This window comes from Dreissena polymorpha, chromosome 3 (genome assembly GCF_020536995.1).
Source record: "Dreissena polymorpha isolate Duluth1 chromosome 3, UMN_Dpol_1.0, whole genome shotgun sequence".
Taxonomy (NCBI): Eukaryota; Metazoa; Mollusca; class Bivalvia; order Myida; family Dreissenidae; genus Dreissena; species Dreissena polymorpha.
The window spans coordinates 87,057,168-87,075,716 of record NC_068357.1 but is presented as its reverse complement, the minus strand read 5'-3'; the positions used below and the strand labels follow the sequence as shown (position 1 = coordinate 87,075,716).

Sequence of the window (18,549 nt, the reverse complement as noted above, 5' to 3'; positions counted from 1 at the left end):
GGTCACTGTGGCCTTGACCTTTGACCTAGTGACCTGAAAATCAATAGGGGTCATCTGCGAGTCATGATCAATGTACCTATGAAGTTTCATGATCCTAGCCCCAAGCGTTCTTGAGTTATCATCCGGAAACCACCTGGTGGACGGACCGACCGACCGACAGACCGACGTGCAAAGCAATATACCCCCTCTTCTTCCAAGGGGGGCATAAAAAGTGTGAAATATCAATGTTGACAAGTAGCAAAAATAACAATTGAAATGTAGCAGACATAAATGTTACCATGTAGCAGACATCAACTTTGAAAAGTAGCAGAAATAAATGTTGCAATGTAGTAGACATCAAATTTTAAATGTAACAACTTCAATTTTGAAAAGTAGCAGAAACAAATGTTGCAATGTAGCAGACATCAACTTTCAAATGTAACAACTTCAATTTTGAAAAGTAGCAGAAACAAATGTTGCAATGTAGCAGACATCAACTTTAAAATGTAACAAGTTCCATCTTGAAAAGTAGCAGAAACAAATGTTCAAATGTAGAAAATGTTAATTTTGAAATGTAGCAGACGTAAATCATGCTAATTTGTAGAAGACATCAATTATAAAATGTTACAACTTCAATGTTGCAAAGTAGCTGACAAAAATGATGAAATACAGCAGCCGTCAACGTTGAAAAGTAGCAGATTTCAGTATTGAAATATGACAGACATCAATTGTGAATGATAAAAAACGTACAAGACATCAATGTTGCACAATAAGAAATAAAGCAAACACCAGGATGCACTATGACAAACAAAACAGACAAATCAACTTTTATTAATGAGGAGCGAATAATACATCAATAAATTATAATGAAGTATGTCCTGGAACTAAAATTTAAAACCTATTATTTCTCAAAATGATAATTCATTATTCACATGTTTTTATGAGAGACAATCTGTGAAAACAGGGCTTATTTCATGTGTAAAAGTGTTCAGTTCACACACACACTAATCAGAGACAACACTTTCCATGTTTATGATATTTTTCGTTTAAAGTGAGTCTCATATTTGCAAAAATCCAGCTTAGACTTAAAGTGTTGTTCCTGGTTAGCCTGTACAGATTTCACAGGCTAATATGGGACCCTGGTTAGCCTGTACAGATTTCACAGGCTAATATGGGACCCTGGTTAGCCTGTACAGATTTCACAGGCTAATCTGGGACCCTGGTTAGCCTGTACAGATTTCACAGGCTAATATGGGACCCTGGTTAGCCTGTACAGATTTCACAGGCTAATATGGGACTCTGGTTAGCCTGTACAGATTTCACAGGTTAATCTGGGACCCTGGTTAGCCTGTACATATTTCACAGGCTAATCTGAGACCCTGGTTAGCCTGTACAGATTTCACAGGCTAATCTGGGACATCACTCTGTGCAGATGTATTAAGCCCTGTTTTCCCAGAATAAGGCTCAAATATTGTTCAAAATGACAGTGATTTTTCTCAAGTGTACTTAGTAATAACTATTGTGTTTCACAAACATTCTTAGCTTAGAGACATTCACTTACATTAAACAAGCATTCACATTTGTTAAAATTTGAAACTGCCAGTCAGTAAAAGATAAATATAGATTTGAATCATTCTGTTAACTTAATCAGCATTCACCCACACATGTCTCAACACTAACAATTTTGAATGTTCCAACTCTGTAATCAATTACTAGATCCTTTAAGACGAATTCTCGGAAATCTGGAGTTAAATTATGTGCGTTCAGTGTAGTCCCATTTCAGCATGTGTAGTCTGCACAGGCTAATCAGAGATGACACTTTCCACTTGTATAATTTTTTCAGTTGAAGAAAATCTCTTCTTTGCACAAATCCAATTTATGCCAAAAGTCTCTTCCCAGATTAGCCTGTGCAGACTGCACATGCATTAAGCCCAGTTGGTAAGATGGATGCCAATTACAGACAAAATTTTCATCACTTGATCAAGCATATTATTATATGTAATCAGTTTTATGCTGCATAATTTGTCAAACTCATTTACAGAATGTATGTTGCTGTTTTTCCACATTATTCATTAAAACCTTGTCTTCAAACCAAAAGTAAGAGACAGACTATCCATCAAAACACTACTATGCAATAAAAGCACATATGAAACAAATAGGAACTCTGTATAACAACGACAATCATTCAGCATGGATAAATACTCAATTAATTTTTGCATGATGCATTAATAATTATTAAAACATAAAAAGTGATAATGTACTTAAAAGCTCATTAATAAAATCTAATTATCATAGCTATTCATTATTTACAAAAGCAGGAAATCAAGAGCTTTGTCACAGTTAAAACAGCAGTAACTTACACTGTCGGTCAAAAGCTATTGTGTCTGTCAAAAGCTATTCATAGCTTATGTTATAATGTTTGTATATCACACCGACAATAAATAAATATTGATTTGATTTGATTTGAACAGGTGGTTTCATTACCCAACGGTAAGTACTTTTTACTTATGCAAGGATGAAAATTTTAGTCTTCAATTATTTCTGTAACTTCAGCAGCCACAGATTTGGTCTGATCTAATGAACACAAATTAAGTGCATATTTACTTTAAGGTTCTAACAACAAAAAGAATTTCATAAACCTGGCATTGCTGTTTTTTTTTATTTGTTGGAGTACCCATTTAAGTTTTTACTTATTTCTGTAACCATAGAAACCAGATTTTGTGCTTACAACAAGATGCTATGTTCAATAAAGAAAGATGGCTCTAATAGAAGCCTTGACTGATTTATTAAAGCAAGTATGCATGAGTTTTATATGTGTTAAATTGTAATATATTGATAAAAATATGTTACAATAACACAAAATAGGCAAGAACAAGGGACAAAAATGTCACAAAACCAGGTTTTCATTGTGAAAAAAAAATTTGATAAAGGGTGAAAACTCAAACTGAACTTTTGAAATGAACAAACAAAATTAACCCCCTTTGTAAGTTTGTTTTTTAAAAAAATCTATTTTTAGTCGTGGCGACCTTGACATTGGAGATATTGACGTGATTCTTTTGTGCGACACACCGTCCCATGATGGTGAACAAATGTGCCAAATGATTTTAAAATCTCACAATGAATGACATAGTTATGGCCAGGACAAGCTCATTTATGGCCATTTTTGACCTTTGAACTCAAAGTGTGACCTTGACCTTGGAGATATCGACGTAATTATTTCGCGCGACACACCGTCCAATGATGGTGAACAAATGTGCCAAATGATTTTAAAATCTGACAATGAACGACATAGTTATGGCCCGGACAAGCTTGTTCCGCCCGCCCGCCAGCCAGCCCGCCCGCATTCGCCAATCTAATAACCAGTTTTTTCCTTCGGAAAACCTGGTTATAAATTATACATTGAAGACGAATTTCATAAAATGCAGCAAAGACAAATTAGCGCCCCGAGCCAATTGTGATGAAGATATTTCGTACATATTTTTCTACAATAACCGTAGCATTCGTATTTTTATCAGCATCGGAGTTAGTGTTAGTGTGTCGTATGAATCGACAAAACCATAAGTCCCCTCCGGTGAAACCTGTAGGGGACTAATAACGCATCATTTTGATTGACCATGGATTTGGACCTTCTGTATAAGTCTAAGTGAAAAAGTAGGTCGATGCAAAGGTCAAAAGAAGGTAAGGTAACTGTGTTAATTACAAGGTTTTTCTTAGAATTGACTTTGTGACCTAGCATTATGACATGTATTATGACATGTATGACCCAGATAAAAATAGTGTCAAGATGAACATTCTAACCAAATTTCATAAAGATTGAGTCCTAAATGAGGCTTCTAATATGGTGAAAAGTTTTTTTTAGATTTGACCTGTTGGCTGAAGTTTTTGGAAACACAAGACCTATAAATTAATCAAAGATCTTTGATTTCTTTTATACCTAATAATAAAATATGACATTTCTGCAGTGAAAAAACAGCAGTGAAAAGAACAAAGTGTTCTTTTCACCGGTGAAAAGAACAAATTTTTCGGAACTCCTATTCCTATTTTTAGATTATCATAAATAATTGTATATATATTTTCTATGATCACGATTGAATTAAAATTGACATTCCACCGAATCCAACACATTTTCTTTTTATTTTATGCTTTTTCACCGTTTATTTACATTGTAAAAGAGTTTAACAGGAGAATTTTGTTGGTTTAATGACATCATTTCGTCACACTAATGATGTTATTTTGTGTTTTGAAATGTATTAAGGCACTCCACGGGAGAAACTCTGAAAAAGGGTAACTTTTCAGCAAAAGGGAAACAGCTGTTAATTATTTTCTTGAACAAGAGCTGTCAAAGGACAACGCGCTCGTCTATTCGAGTGCTTGACAGTATGACGTAAGCCATCAAGGAGAGGGGAGGGGGAAATAATGTGGTTGTGTGGTCATTTAATAGATGATCTTTCAAAAATAAGGAAAAAAAAAAAAATTGGGGGGGGGGGGGGAATTCTGGGGTGGGGCATGGGGGATGGTTTGGGTGGAGTGCATTGTGGTTTGTCAGGTAAGTGTTGTTTTGTCACAGTATGAATCAAATGTGATCATAAATAAAAAAGTTATGGCAATTAAAACAAAATGTTCAAATATCTAAGTATAAAAGGGGCCATAATTCTGTCAAAATGCTTGATACAGTTGTCTGCTCTTGTTTATAGATTGGGATCATGTTGGTAAAGAAGTATGCAAAATATGAAAGCAATATGTCAAAGGACATAGAAAATATTTGAGGTGGTACGCAAACTTTAACATAGATTTATCAATAATATGCATATTATAAGTATAAAAGGAGCAATAATTCTGTCAAAATGCTTGATACAGTTGTCTGCTCTTGTTTATAGATTGGGGTCATGTTGGTAAAGAAGTATGCAAAATATAAAAGCAATATGTCAAAGGACATAGGAAATATTTGGGGAAGTACGCAAACTTTAACATTTGCACGCTAACGCTAATGGGAACGCTAACGCCGGGGTGAGTAGGATAGCTCCACTATATATATTTCATATATAATAGTCAAGCTAAAAAGGGGCATAAAAAAACAACAGAAAATGTGTTCATGTCAGTGTAAGATCGTTTGTTATTTCATTCGTGATCATAGAAAAATAATATTTTCACTCATGAAAATATATTTTCTATGATCACTCGTGAAATAACAAACGATCTTACACTGACATGAACGAATATCCTCTATATCGTCAAGATGCATATTCTGACCACGTTTCATCAAGATTGGGTGAAATATGTGGCCTCTAGAGTAGTAATGAGCTAAAGATTGACAAAAACAAGAGCTGTCTCCATTGGAAGACATATGCCCCTGAAAAACGCTTTTTCGAAACCTAAATGCAGAATTCGAAACCTAAACGCAGACACGAAGTTCAAGGTCAAGGGGGTCAAAAAATTGCTTGGTTATGGAAAGGCCTTGTCCATATGCACATGCATACCAAATATGAAGGTTACATCTGAAGCGACATAGAAGTTATGAGCATTTTTCGAAACCTAAACGCAAAAGTGTAACGGACAGACAGACAGACAGACGGACAGTCCGATCACTATATGCCCTCCTTTGGGGGCATAAAAAACATAAATTCATTTTTGGACATGTGTGACCCATATTCAACATTGTAAAGATAATAATAAATTGTGCTTATAAACTGATGACAAGTTTGTTCGAAAAATATACCTTTAGACCAACTTTTTAGACACATATCCAATATTTAAACATGGCCTAGTTTAATCAAGATTGAACAAATATATGGACTCTATCAAGAGGTAAACTGTTGATGACACACACCATACAATGAATGATGCCGGAAAAAGGGAGATAACAATAGCTAATCTTGAGCACTTTATGCACAAAACAAGCATTTAAATAAAATAAATCAATTCCAGTAATAATGTGAGATTATGTCTGTGTTCCGTGTGTGTTATAACGTCTTGAAATATATGTTTCGAACATTAGTGTCTTACATATAGGCTTTTGTATTCTGACATTATAAACATTTACCATTCATTGGCCTTATTCTGCAGGAGATCTCTGCGTCTGATGTCTTCTGCTATGAGGTCCGAGGTCAGCTGCCTTTCAGAAGACGGCATCTTTGGCGGGAAAACAGGTCCGTTGTATTGTACCTCTTCAACTTCTTCTCGCTTGTACCCAGGATATTCCAGCCCTGTACCGTCTTCATTGTCATCATTATCATCATCATAATCATCTTCGTCTTGCAAAGTGTCGTCCTTAGAGGCAAACCAGAAAATTGAGGTAAGCATAAAAGTTGTAACATTACGTCAATTCTCCACACTAGGCTGTTCAATCTTTTACAGCATGGAATATATAGGTGAATAATGACTGCAATAAATCATTATGACAATGAAGAACAACCTATCAAAATTCTTTGTGATCTATCATAATTATGCAAAAGAAAAAAGAAAAAAAATATTTTTACGCTTTACGAAACATTGTTTTTTCACATATTCACATAACAGGAAATAATTCTCACAATATAAGCATTGAATTGATTGACTGAAAGGTACAACTTTGCTTTTGATGAGTTACAGAGTAGTCATTAATAATGGAAAATATATTTGTCCATCAAAGGTGGAATGCGCCCATAATATATTTTTGATTTTTTCTCCTTTGACACATGCAAATGAAGGGTTGATAAGATAAAGAATTATTGTATTTGTTTGAGGGTGTTATTTAATGAGCCAAGCTTATTTTGTTTTCAGTTCAATATTTTTCCTCTGTCAATGAATTACTAATTTTTTATAATTAATTCAGAAGCTTGTTTTATTGTGTCTTCTCTGTGTAAAATTATCCATCCAAAACCCAAAAATTACAAATTCAGATGTTATTTTCCACAATAATTATAATATATCATAAAATATTAATATTCTTGCTTACAGGTTCTGTTAGTATAATTTTATCCCCACTAATTTGAAAATGAATGCTATTTTATGAACGCTAACTGACAATAAAGGCAATCAATGGAAAAAGACAATTATAATATTAATATATGCCATTTAACAGGAGTGTAATTTCATTCCATATCATATAATATGAGCAGGGGGTAAAGGATGCATTTCATAAAATGTTAACAAATAACATCGGAGGCACACTCTAAACGAGAAAAGAACATGTTAACAGAAATACAGTGAAAACAAGATGCTATGAACAATACACACAGATACCCATAGTGGAGGCCTTGTCACTATTGATTCAATCACCGAAGTCTTAGTCCAAAAGTAGGTCAATGTCAAGGTCAAAATGAGGTCAAGATATGTGAGCGTGCTGAGTGGTAAATGGAAATATATAAAATATTTTTAGTAACTAGTATTGATGATAAGTAAATGGTCAGTTTGGCTTAACACAGAATTTCTACCTAATGAATAAATGTCCAATTGCTCTATGCTTTCCCTGAATAGGTTAATGCTAGGGGCATATAAATGTAACAATGCAACCAGTCATGGTAAACATTAACAATAAAAAGGAAATTGTGTTCTAAATCTAAAAACATCTTACACACAACAACATTCTTAAATAAGTCTCAAACACGTGCACAAGATGGACCATGTTAACGGCCATGTGAAAGGCTAGTATTTAAAATATAAACATCAGCACTCTCCAAATCAAAACTGGCGAGGCAAACATTTTCATTTTGAAGTTTTAATATGAGCTTAAACAATTTACAGCTATTACTTGAAACATTAGAAACATGAAAACTTAATGTACTGCATATTCAAAGAGGCAAAAATATGTTGTAAGTTTAAAAAGAATATTTAAATTATTGTATTAAGCAAATGATTTATAATAGTTTTTAAGCACACCTTTCACATGGACTGGCATCTCAGACTTGAAAGTTCTTGATCTGAAATATTGTGTTCACTCTTAATATCAACCACAGTGGCGCCTGGATGTAACATACCAGCTTTAAATTTGATTGGCTTATTCCCAAGAACAGTCAAAGTTTGAGATTGATTGTGAACTTTCAAGTAATCTTGCCTGCATTGGGCCTCACACACACAAATCTTACGCTGCTGCAAGGTTGATTATGAACAGAGTGTGAGATGGCATGCTGGGAACCACTGCTGGATGAGTTATTTCTATCTGGAAGAGGCCCGGTACCAGCAGGTGCTATGTCAATTTCCTGAGTAAGCAGCGAGGAAGGTAATAAATGATGAATAGTGGCATAGCAGGGAAAGTAAAAAGAAATTATGGAAACCAAAAATAATAATGGAAACAACAAAAGAAAGTATAGGAACAACAAAACAAACTATGGAAACAACAAAAGAAACTATGGAAACTACAGAAGATATTATGGAAACAACATGCTGAATGGTAGCATAGCAGGAAAAGTATAAACAAGAGATGTGTCTGTCAGAAACACAATACCCCCTACTGCGCCGCTTTGAATTTTTTATTTTTTTCATTTTTTTTTTTCACCTTCGACCTTGAAGGATCCCCTTGACCTTTCACCACTTAAAATGTGCAGCTCCATGAGATACACATGTATGCCAAATATTAAGTTGCTTTCTTCAATATTGAAAAGTTATGGGCAATGTTAAAGTTTTCTGATGGATGGACGGCTGGACAGACAGATTGACAGACAGTTCAAATGCTATATGCCACTCTACCGGGAGCATAAAAATATGGAAACAAAAAAAAAATTAATATGCATGCTGTGTATATATATGAACTCCATCATCATAAAAGCAGTTTAGAAAATCCTTTCAAACAACCTTTAGAGGACCTTTGACTTGAAGCAAGTTAAGATGTTTATAATACGTTTATCAATACTGATGAGACAGAAAGCATAAGGAGAAATGTTCTTCTTACAAGCTGTCTAATTATGGAAAATAATCATGTAAGTTCACCAGTTTTTGGTCAGGTACTTCTTTATTATATAAAACAAAATATAATTACAAAGTTAGAACCATAAGGTGCACTATTTCAGTACACAGTAAGAGGAATTGTACAAATGATTGTAAAGTAAATTATAATGAACAATGAGTTCATAAATTAAAACTGTTTACTGCAAAAACACAACATTAAAAAACATGTAAGAAAAACATTCAGTCAAAACAAATTGTGAAAATGTTTCAAGAAACAATGTATCACATACTCTTTTTATAACTGTGAAAATAATAAGCAAGTGACCAAGTTTCTCAACTCACTTGACCCAGTTTGAATTTGGCGGAGATATCAATGGGACATATGCTGTGACCAAAATACATGAAGTTTGAGAAATAAATGTAATCTGTGACCTCTCTCTTGTACCAATTTCCAGTTCAGCCAAGATTTAATCAGGACAAATATTCTGAAAAGGTTTCAAGAACATTTGGCTATAAATGTGGCTCCTATTGAGTTCAGAAGCTTTTTTCTTGAATTTTACCTCGTGACCTGTATTTGATCCTTTGTGACCCAGTTTTGATCTCGGCCATGATATCTTTGGGACAAATGTTCTATATGTTAAGTTTATGAAGATTGGGCAATACATTTGGCCTCTATATTGTTCAATTTTTTTATTTGACCTAGCGGCCTAATTATTTATACAACACAAACCCGTTTTAAATTTGCCAGGATATCACTGGGGAAAATGTTCTGACCAAGTTTCATGAAGAAGAGGCAATAAATGCAGCCTCTAGAGTGTTGTTCACATGGCAAGTGTTGACAACATATAACACATGATGGACAAATGGTGACCATGAGAAAGTTGAGCTAAGTTTAGCTAAATAAACAACAACAAATTATCCGAATACTTTACCTGATGGTATACTACTTCAAAGCCAGATTTAACTGGTGATTTCCCATGTGTTTCATGGGGCGACATAATTTGTACGTGTTTCTTTGGCTTCCTTTCTGGACTGATGGCTGGCTGAAGGGCAGGCATAGCCTCATCTTCTATGCTCTCAGAGATTTCAGACTGATCTGTGTCTATATCCACTGCAGGCAATACCTGAAGGTTACATCAATTTGGCCACTATTTACTTGGATTTAAAAAAACTTGTGTTGGATACAATCAACTATACTGTTTCACAGATTCAAAACAAATTCTAAATGTATGCATACCCCACAAAGATTTATAATTAGATATAAAATATAATTTGCAACATCAGATTTAATTCTAAATTTTTATAATATACATTATACAATAAATTAACAAGTTCTAATTTCATAGTTTATACATTTAAACATTAGAAGTGAACCATGAATTTCATATTTATTATAGTGTTATAAATATCATGAAATATCCACAGTGAACTTTATAATTATATAAATGCACAGGATAATCATGGATGACACTTTAAGCTTTTTTGGATAGTTTAGGCAGAAAGTATTGTCCATAATTTGCCTGTGTGAACTGCAAAGGCTAATCTGGGACGAAACTTTACTCAAATAAATTAAACCTTTCAGCCCTGGAACCGAATTTTTAAGGCCTTTGCAAACAGTTTGGATCCAGATGAGACGCCACAAAACATGGCGTCTCATCAGGATCCAAACTGTTTGCTATTCTGATAGAATTCTTTGAAAAAAATCGAAGAAAATGCTAATTTTAGAAATTCAGCAGACGACATTTTAGCAGAAGACAAATTTCCCAGCATGCAAAGGGATAAACCTTTTTTCTCAGAGTGATGCTCATATCTATCTTTGAACTGAATGCGGACTCCTCCCCCTGATACTACAGACCTGCTGAATGCGGACTCCTCCCCCTGATACTACAGACCTGCTGAATGCGGACTCCTCCCCCTGATACTACAGACCTGCTGAATGCGGACTCCTCCCCCTGATACTACAGACCTGCTGAATGGGGACTCCTCCCCCTGATACTACAGACCTGCTGAATGTGGACTCCTCCCCCTGAATGCGGACTCCTCCCCCTGATACTACAGTGCGGACTCCTCCCCCTGATACTACAGTGCGGACTCCTCCCTCTGATACTACAGTGCGGACTCCTCCCTCTGATACTACAGACTCCTCCCCCTGATACAATGCGGACTCCTCCCCCTGATACAATGCGGACTCCTCCCCCTGATACGACAGACCTGACGCTCATATCTATCTTTGAACTGAATGCGGACTCCTCCCCCTGAATGCGGACTCCTCCCCCTGAATGCGGACTCCTCCCCCTGATACTACAGACCTGCTTGCCCAGTTCTGGAGAGGGCTTGCTGCGTTTGACCTCATCCTCCATGCCCAAGGTCACCATGGCAACATTTCTGTCAGCAGTCACCTGACTGACCTTGGATTGGTCAAAGGTCATGGCCGGATGCATAGAGGTCATTGTGGCGTCCTCTGTAAGACCATGGTCCATCCTGGGACCACCTAGTGGTACAGCCATGGGGATCAGCTGGCCAGGAATGGGAGCTGGACAACAGGAGGAAATACAATGAAAACCATCAATCAAGCAAAATAGAAGCCACGTTTTGGAAAACTTGGCTTAATGCATGTGCATAAAATGTCGTCGCAGATTGCCTCTGCAGTCCAATCAGGGAAGACACTTTCAGCCTAAACTTTGGTATTGCTAAGAAGAGACTTCCTTTAAACCAAAAATACCTTTTTGCAATAATGTGTGTACCTGTATGCCGTCTGCACAGTTTAAAAATCAGGGATGACACTCCATGATCATGCATTAAACCTGATTTTTCAGTAAGATGCTCAATTGTAGAAGCATTTTTTAAAATTAAAATAGTATTGTACGGAAAATGCATAAATGTTGAAAGAAGATTTTGGAAAAAATGTCACATTATGATCCTTGTACCTGTGACCAGTTGTGTATAACAGGTTGTGTATGACCAGTTGTGTTTGACCAGTTCTGTATTATTGATTGTGTATGACTGGTTGTGCATGACTGGCTTTGTATGACTGGTTGTGTATGACTGATTGTGTATGATTGGTTGTGTATGACCAGTTGTGTATGACTGGTTGTGCATGACTGTTTGTGTATAACTGATTATGTATGATTAGTTGTGTATGACCAGTTGTGTATGATTGGCTGTGCATTACTGGTTGTGTATGACAGGTAAGGTATGACCGGTTGCGTATGAGTGGTTGTGTATGATTGGTTATGTATGACCAGCTGTGTATGACCAGTTGTGTATAACATGTTGTGTATGACTGGTTGTGTATGATTAGCTGTGTATGACTGGTTGTGTATGACAGGTTATGTATGACCGGTTGTGTAAGATTGGTTGTGTATGACAGGTTATGTATGACTGGTTGTGTATGACAGGTTATGTATGACCGGTTGTGTATGACAGGTTGTGTATGATGGGTTGTATATGACAGGTTGTGTATGACATGTTGTGTATGACCGGTTGTGTATGAGAGGTTGTGAATGACAGTTGTGTATGACAGGTTGTGTATGACTGGTTGTGTATGACAGGTTGTGTATGACAGGTTGTGAATGACTGGTTGTGTATGACAGGTTGTGTATGACTGGTTGTGTATGATGGGTTGTGTATGATGGGTTGTGTATGACCAGTTGTGTATAATTGGTTGTGTATGATGGGTTGTGTATGACCGGTTGTGTATGACCAGTTGTGCATGATTGGTTGTGTATGACCAGTAGTGTATGACTGGTTGTGTATAAAAGGTTGTGTATGACTGGCTGTGTATGACAGGCTGTGTATGACAGGTTGTGTATGACCGGTTGTGTATGACCAGTTGTGTATGATTGGTTGTGTATGACCAGTTGTGTATGACTGGTTGTGTATAATAGGTTGTGGATGATTGGTTGTGTATAATAGGTTGTGTGTGATGGGTTGTGTTTGACCGGTTGTGTATAACAGGTTGTGTATAACCAGTTGTTTATGATTGGTTGTGTGTGTCCAGGTTGTGAATGTTGGTTGTGTTTGACAGTTGTGAATAATAGGTTGTGTATGAAGGATTGTGAATGATTGAATGTGTATGACTGGTTGTGTATGACTGGTAGTGTATGACCGGTTGTGTATGACCGGTTGTGTATGTCCTGTTGTGAATGATTGGTTGTGTATTAATAGGTTGTGTATGACTGGCTGTGTATGACAGGTTGTGTATGACAGGTTGTGTAAAACAGGTTGTGTAAAACAGGTTGTTAATGACTGGCTGTGTATGACCAGTTGTGTATGACCAGTTGTGTATGACCAGTTGTGTAAGACCAGTTGTGTATGACAGGTTGTGTATGACCTGTTGTGTATGATTGGTTGTGTAAGATGGGTTGTGTATGATTGGTTGTGTATGACGGGTTGTGAATGGTTGAATGTGTAAGACTGGTTGTGTATGACTGGAAGTGTAAGACCGGTTGTGTATGACAGGTTGTGTAAGACTGGTTGTGCATGACTTGTTGTGTATGATTGGTTGTGTATGATGGGTTGTGTATAATAGGTTGTGTATGACAGGTTGTGTATGACAGGTTGTGTATGACAGGTTGTGTATGATTGGTTGTGTATGATGGGTTGTGTATGATGGGTTGTGAATGATTGAATGTGTATGTCTGGTTGTGTATGACCGGTTGTGTATGACCTGTTGTGTATGATTGGTTGTGTATGACCTGTTGTGTATAATAGGTTGTGTATGGCAGGTTGTGTATGATTGGTTGTGTATGACCGGTTGTGTATGACCTGTTGTGTATAATAGGTTGTGTATGACCAGTTGTGCATGACAGGTTGTGTATGACTGGTTGTGAATGACCTGTTGTGTATGACCTGTTGTGTATGATTGGTTGTGTATGATGGGTTGTGTATGATGGGTTGTGTATGATTGGTTGTGTATGATGAGTTGTGTATGATTGGTTGTGTATAATAGGTTGTGTATGACTGGCTGAGTATGACTGGTTGTGTAATACAGGTTGTGTATGATTGGTTGTGTTTCATAGATTGTGTATATCTGGCTGTTTATGACCGGTTGTGTATGACGGGTTGTGTATGATTGGTTGTGTATGACTGGTTTTGTATGACAGGTTATGTATGACCGGTTGTGTATGATTGGTTGTGTTGATTGGTTGTGTATGACCAGTTGCGTATGACCAGTTGTGTATTAAAGGTTGTGAAAGATGGGTTGTGTATGATTGGTTGTGTATGATGGGTTGTGTATGACCAGTTGTGTATGATTGGTTGTGTATGACAGGTTTTGTATGACCAGTTGTGTATGACATGTTGTGTATGACCAGTTGTGTATGATTGGGTGTGTATGACAGGTTGTGTATGATTGGTTGTGTATGATTGGTTATGTATGATTGGTTGTGTATGATGAGTTGTGAATGATTGGTTGTGTATGACTGGTTTTGTATGACAGGTTATGTATGACCGGTTGTGTATGATTGGTTGTGCATGATTCGTTGTGTATGACCAGTTGTGTATGACCGGTTGTGTATGACAGGTTGTGTATGACTGGTTGTGTATGACAGGTTTGATGACCAGTTGTGTATGATTGGTTGTGTATGACTGGTTGTGTATGACAGGTTGTGATGACTGGTTGTGTATGACCAGTTGTGTATGATTGGTTGTGTATGACTGGTTGTGAGTGACTGGTTGTGTATGACCGGTTGTGTATGACCAGTTGTGTATGATTGGTTGTGTATGACTGGTTGTGTATGACAGGTTGTGTATGACCAGTTGTGTATGACCAGTTGTGTATGATAGGTTGTGTATGACTGGCTGTGTATGACAGGTTGTGAAGATTGGTTGTGTATGACTGGTTGTGTATGACCAGTTGTGTATGATTGGTTGTGTATGACTGGTTGTGAGTGACTGGTTGTGTATGACCGGTTGTGTATGACCAGTTGTGTATGATTGGTTGTGTATGACTGGTTGTGTATGACAGGTTGTGTATGACCAGTTGTGTATGACCAGTTGTGTATGATAGGTTGTGTATGACTGGCTGTGTATGACTGGCTGTGTATGACAGGTTGTGTATGAAAGGTTGTGTATGACTGGTTGTGTATGATTGGTTGTGTATGATGGGTTGTGAATGATTGGTTGTGTTTGACAGTTGTAAATAAAAGGTTGTGTATGACGGGTGGTGAATGATTGGTTGTGTATGACTGGTTGTGTATGACAGGTTGTGTATGACCAGTTGTGTATGATTGGTTATGTATGACAGGTTGTGAATGATTGGTTGTGTTTGACAGCTGTGAATAATAGGTTGTGTATGACTGACTGTGTATTATTGGTTGTCTATGACTGGTTGTGTATGACCTGTTGTGTTTGACTGGATGTGTATGACCTGTTGTGTTTGACTGGTTGTGTATGACCTGTTGTGTATGACCTGTGGTGTTTGACTGGTTGTGTATGACCTGTTGTGAATGATTGGTTGTGTATGACCAGTTGTGTATGATTGCTTGAATCAGCACACGGTCACTAACTCTGTTAAAGGTACATAGCCTTATCAAACTTGCATTATTGCAATAAGAAATGTACTTGTGTTCATGTGCAATATGAGTATTACGTACAGTATAGTTATAGTACCGTATTTGCAATGTGGAATATGAAGTACAGTATATGTGTAGGAGTTGCTATGGGAATATTCCGTACAGTAAATGTGCAGTAGTTGGCAATATGAGTATTGAGTATTGTATATGTGTATGTTTTGCTACAGGAATAACATGTACAGTATATGTGTAGAAGTTGCAATATGAAATATTAAGTAAAGTTTATGTGTAGGAGTTGCCATGATAATATAACTATATGTGTAATATGAGTTATGGAAATTAAGTATTAACAATTGGAATATAACGTAGAATATGAAATATAACCTTACAGTGTAGAATTTGCAATTGGTATATAACTTCATGTGTACAATTTGCCATGCGAGTGAAACTTATTTGTTGGAATTCACAGCCATTTGTGTAGTCTTTGTTAGCAGAACCATTCCTTTTTATTTAGTATTAGCTTTGTGAATACTACTTAGAATTTGCAGTGGGAACAAAACCTACATGTGTAGTATAAGCCATGGGAATCTTACCCAGATGTGCAGTATTTGCAATAGGAATGTACATCCCAGTGGCAGGGTTAAAGTAAAACTGCTTCACTCCTCCACCAGAGGTCTGTGTCTTGGATGACATCAGCTCCTTGCCTGAAAATAAGGAAAACTTACAGACATGTGAATATTAAGTACAGACAATATGAACTGTTTTGTGATCATTTATAGTCCAAGATCCTGCACTAAGTGGTTTTACTACATGAGAACATTTTTATTACATGATCCTTGTTCTGTAAAAACTGCGCTTAAAGTGTTGTCCCGGATTAGACTTTGCAGTCTGCATTGGCTAATAAAGGAAAACACTTTCCTCTTATCTGGAATTTTTCATTTAAAGGGGCCTTTTCACAGATTTTGGCATTTTTTAAACTTATTCATTAAATGCTTTATATTGATAAATGTAAACATTGGATCATAAAAGCTCCAGTAAAAAATCAAGAAAAAAATTTAAAAAAGGAAAAGAACATTGCCCGGAGCAGGTTTCAAACCAGTGACCCCTGGAGTCCTGCCAGAGTCCTGAAGTAAAAACGCTTTAGCCTACTGAGCTATTCCGCCGAGTACACATTCTTGACGTATTTTATACCTTGTATAAGCAATCTTCGTAGTTTCACAAAATTTAACGACAAAAACAGAACTCTCCAAATTATTCAATAGTTTCGCGTTGCAAGGCTTTATAATTTTTAGGTTTTAAAATCGTCAAAAGATGCATATAATGGCTATATTAGAGCATGGTTAATGTTCAGTATTACTGTTTCCTCACAAATATCATAACTAAAACGAAAACTTACGAATCTGAAACAACTTTTTTCAATTTTGTCAATTTACCAAAGCGTGAAAAGATCTCTTTAAAGTAAGACTCTTTGTACCAAAAATTCAATTAAGGCAGAAACTGTTGTTCCTGATTAGCCTGTGCAGACTGAAAAGGCTAATCTGGGATGACACTTTACGCACATTCATTAAGCACAGTTTTCCCAGAGAAAGGCCACAATAATAATGAGCTTAAATTAAAAACATCCTATCAATGCACCTTGATCCCGAGCAGGTGGCGGTGGTTGTCTAGCGGGCTTATGTTTGGACGTATTCTGGAAGTGCAGGTAGGGATCCTTCACAGTTGTCCTCCCTTTTTGGTATGTGGCCTTCCCATAAACCCTTGTCATCTCATCCTCTGTAAGTACTGACTTTGGTTTCTGCAGAAAGACGCATAGGTTTACATTAACTTAGTACCAAAATGTGGCATGCAGAGCAGTAAACCCCGCTCTGGAAAATTCTGGCTTTATGCATGTGCCTAAAGAAAGGTTCCAGATAAGCCTGTGAAGTCTGCACAGGCTTATTAGAGATGACTCTTTCTTCCTGCACAGGATTTTGTTCAGAAGAAAATTCCTTTAAACAAAAATTGCTATAAACAAGGGCTGTTTGTAAAACATGCATGCCCCCCAAATGGGCTGTCAGTTGTAGTGGCAGCCATTGTGTGATTACGTTTTTTGTCACTGTGACCTTGACCTTTGACCTAGTGACCTGAAAATCAATAGGGGTCATCTGCGAGTCATGATCAATGTACCTATGAAGTTTCATGATCCTACGTAAGCGTTCTTGAGTTATCAGCCGGAAACCATTTTACTGGTTAAGTCACCGTGACCTTGACCTTTGACCTAGTGACCTGAAAATCAATAGGGTTCATCTGCAAGTCATGATCAATGTACCTATTAAGTTTCATGATCCTAGGCTTACGTGTTCTTGAGTTATCATCCAGAAACCATTTTACTGGTTCGAGTCACCGTGACCTTGACCTTTGACCTAGTGACCTGAAAATCAATAGGCTTTATCTGCCAGTCTTGATCAATGTACTTATGAAGTTTCATGATCCTAGGCGTAAGCGTTCTTGAGTTATCATCTGGAAACCATTTTACTGGTTAGAGTCACTGTGACCTTGACTTTTGCCATAGTGACCTGAAAATCAATAGGGGTCATCTGCGAGTCATGATCAATGTACCTATGAAGTTTCATGATCCTAGGCGTAAGCGTTCTTGAGTTATTATCCGGAAACCATTTTTCTGTGTCGAGTCACCGTGACCTTGACCTTTGACCTAGTGACCTGAAAATCAATAGGGGTCATCTGCAAGTCATGATCAATGTACTTATGAAGTTTCATGATTCTTGGCATAAGCGTTCATGAGTTATCATCCAGAAACCATTCGGTGGACAGACCGACGGACCGACGGACGGACCGACCGACATGTGCAAAACAATATACCCCCTCTTCTTCGAAGGGAGGCATAAAAAGGACACTTAGTCCCTGATTAGCCTGTGCAGACTGCACAATGTGCCTATGCTTATCTTGCACGATATTTTACTCACCTGCATTCAGTCCTATTTTCAAAGGGAGGGGCTCATTACTTTAAACATGTATATTTTCATTTCCAAATTGCGAAGAACATCTTAGGCGAACTGAGAAAATATCAAGTACAGTTCCTGGGTAAAACCAGTACTTTGGAGTTTTTTGTGTGGGGTGATTTCGAATTCTTCTAGAATGGGGAGGGCAGAACCAAGAATAGCATAAAAAATACTCAGACCTTTTCTACTTGGAC

At 37.0% G+C, this 18,549-nt stretch overlaps 1 protein-coding gene across 2 annotated transcripts in view; it reads right to left on the bottom strand.

Moving 5' to 3' along the window:
• The window catches only part of LOC127875117 (TALPID3 protein-like), a 159,351-nt gene that overhangs the window by 27,762 nt on the left and 113,040 nt on the right, over positions 1 to 18,549 (bottom strand). The window contains exons 20-25 of one of the 2 annotated variants that reach the window (XM_052419939.1): positions 16,992 to 17,151; positions 15,950 to 16,060; positions 11,151 to 11,374; positions 9,774 to 9,965; positions 8,043 to 8,156; positions 6,020 to 6,246 (exon numbers count right to left, since the gene is read on the bottom strand). In XM_052419939.1, coding sequence (XP_052275899.1) covers positions 6,020 to 6,246; positions 8,043 to 8,156; positions 9,774 to 9,965; positions 11,151 to 11,374; positions 15,950 to 16,060; positions 16,992 to 17,151 — 1,028 coding nt within the window. The remainder of the gene's footprint in view (positions 1 to 6,019; positions 6,247 to 8,042; positions 8,157 to 9,773; positions 9,966 to 11,150; positions 11,375 to 15,949; positions 16,061 to 16,991; positions 17,152 to 18,549) is intronic. The other variant, XM_052419940.1, reaches the window with a different exon arrangement.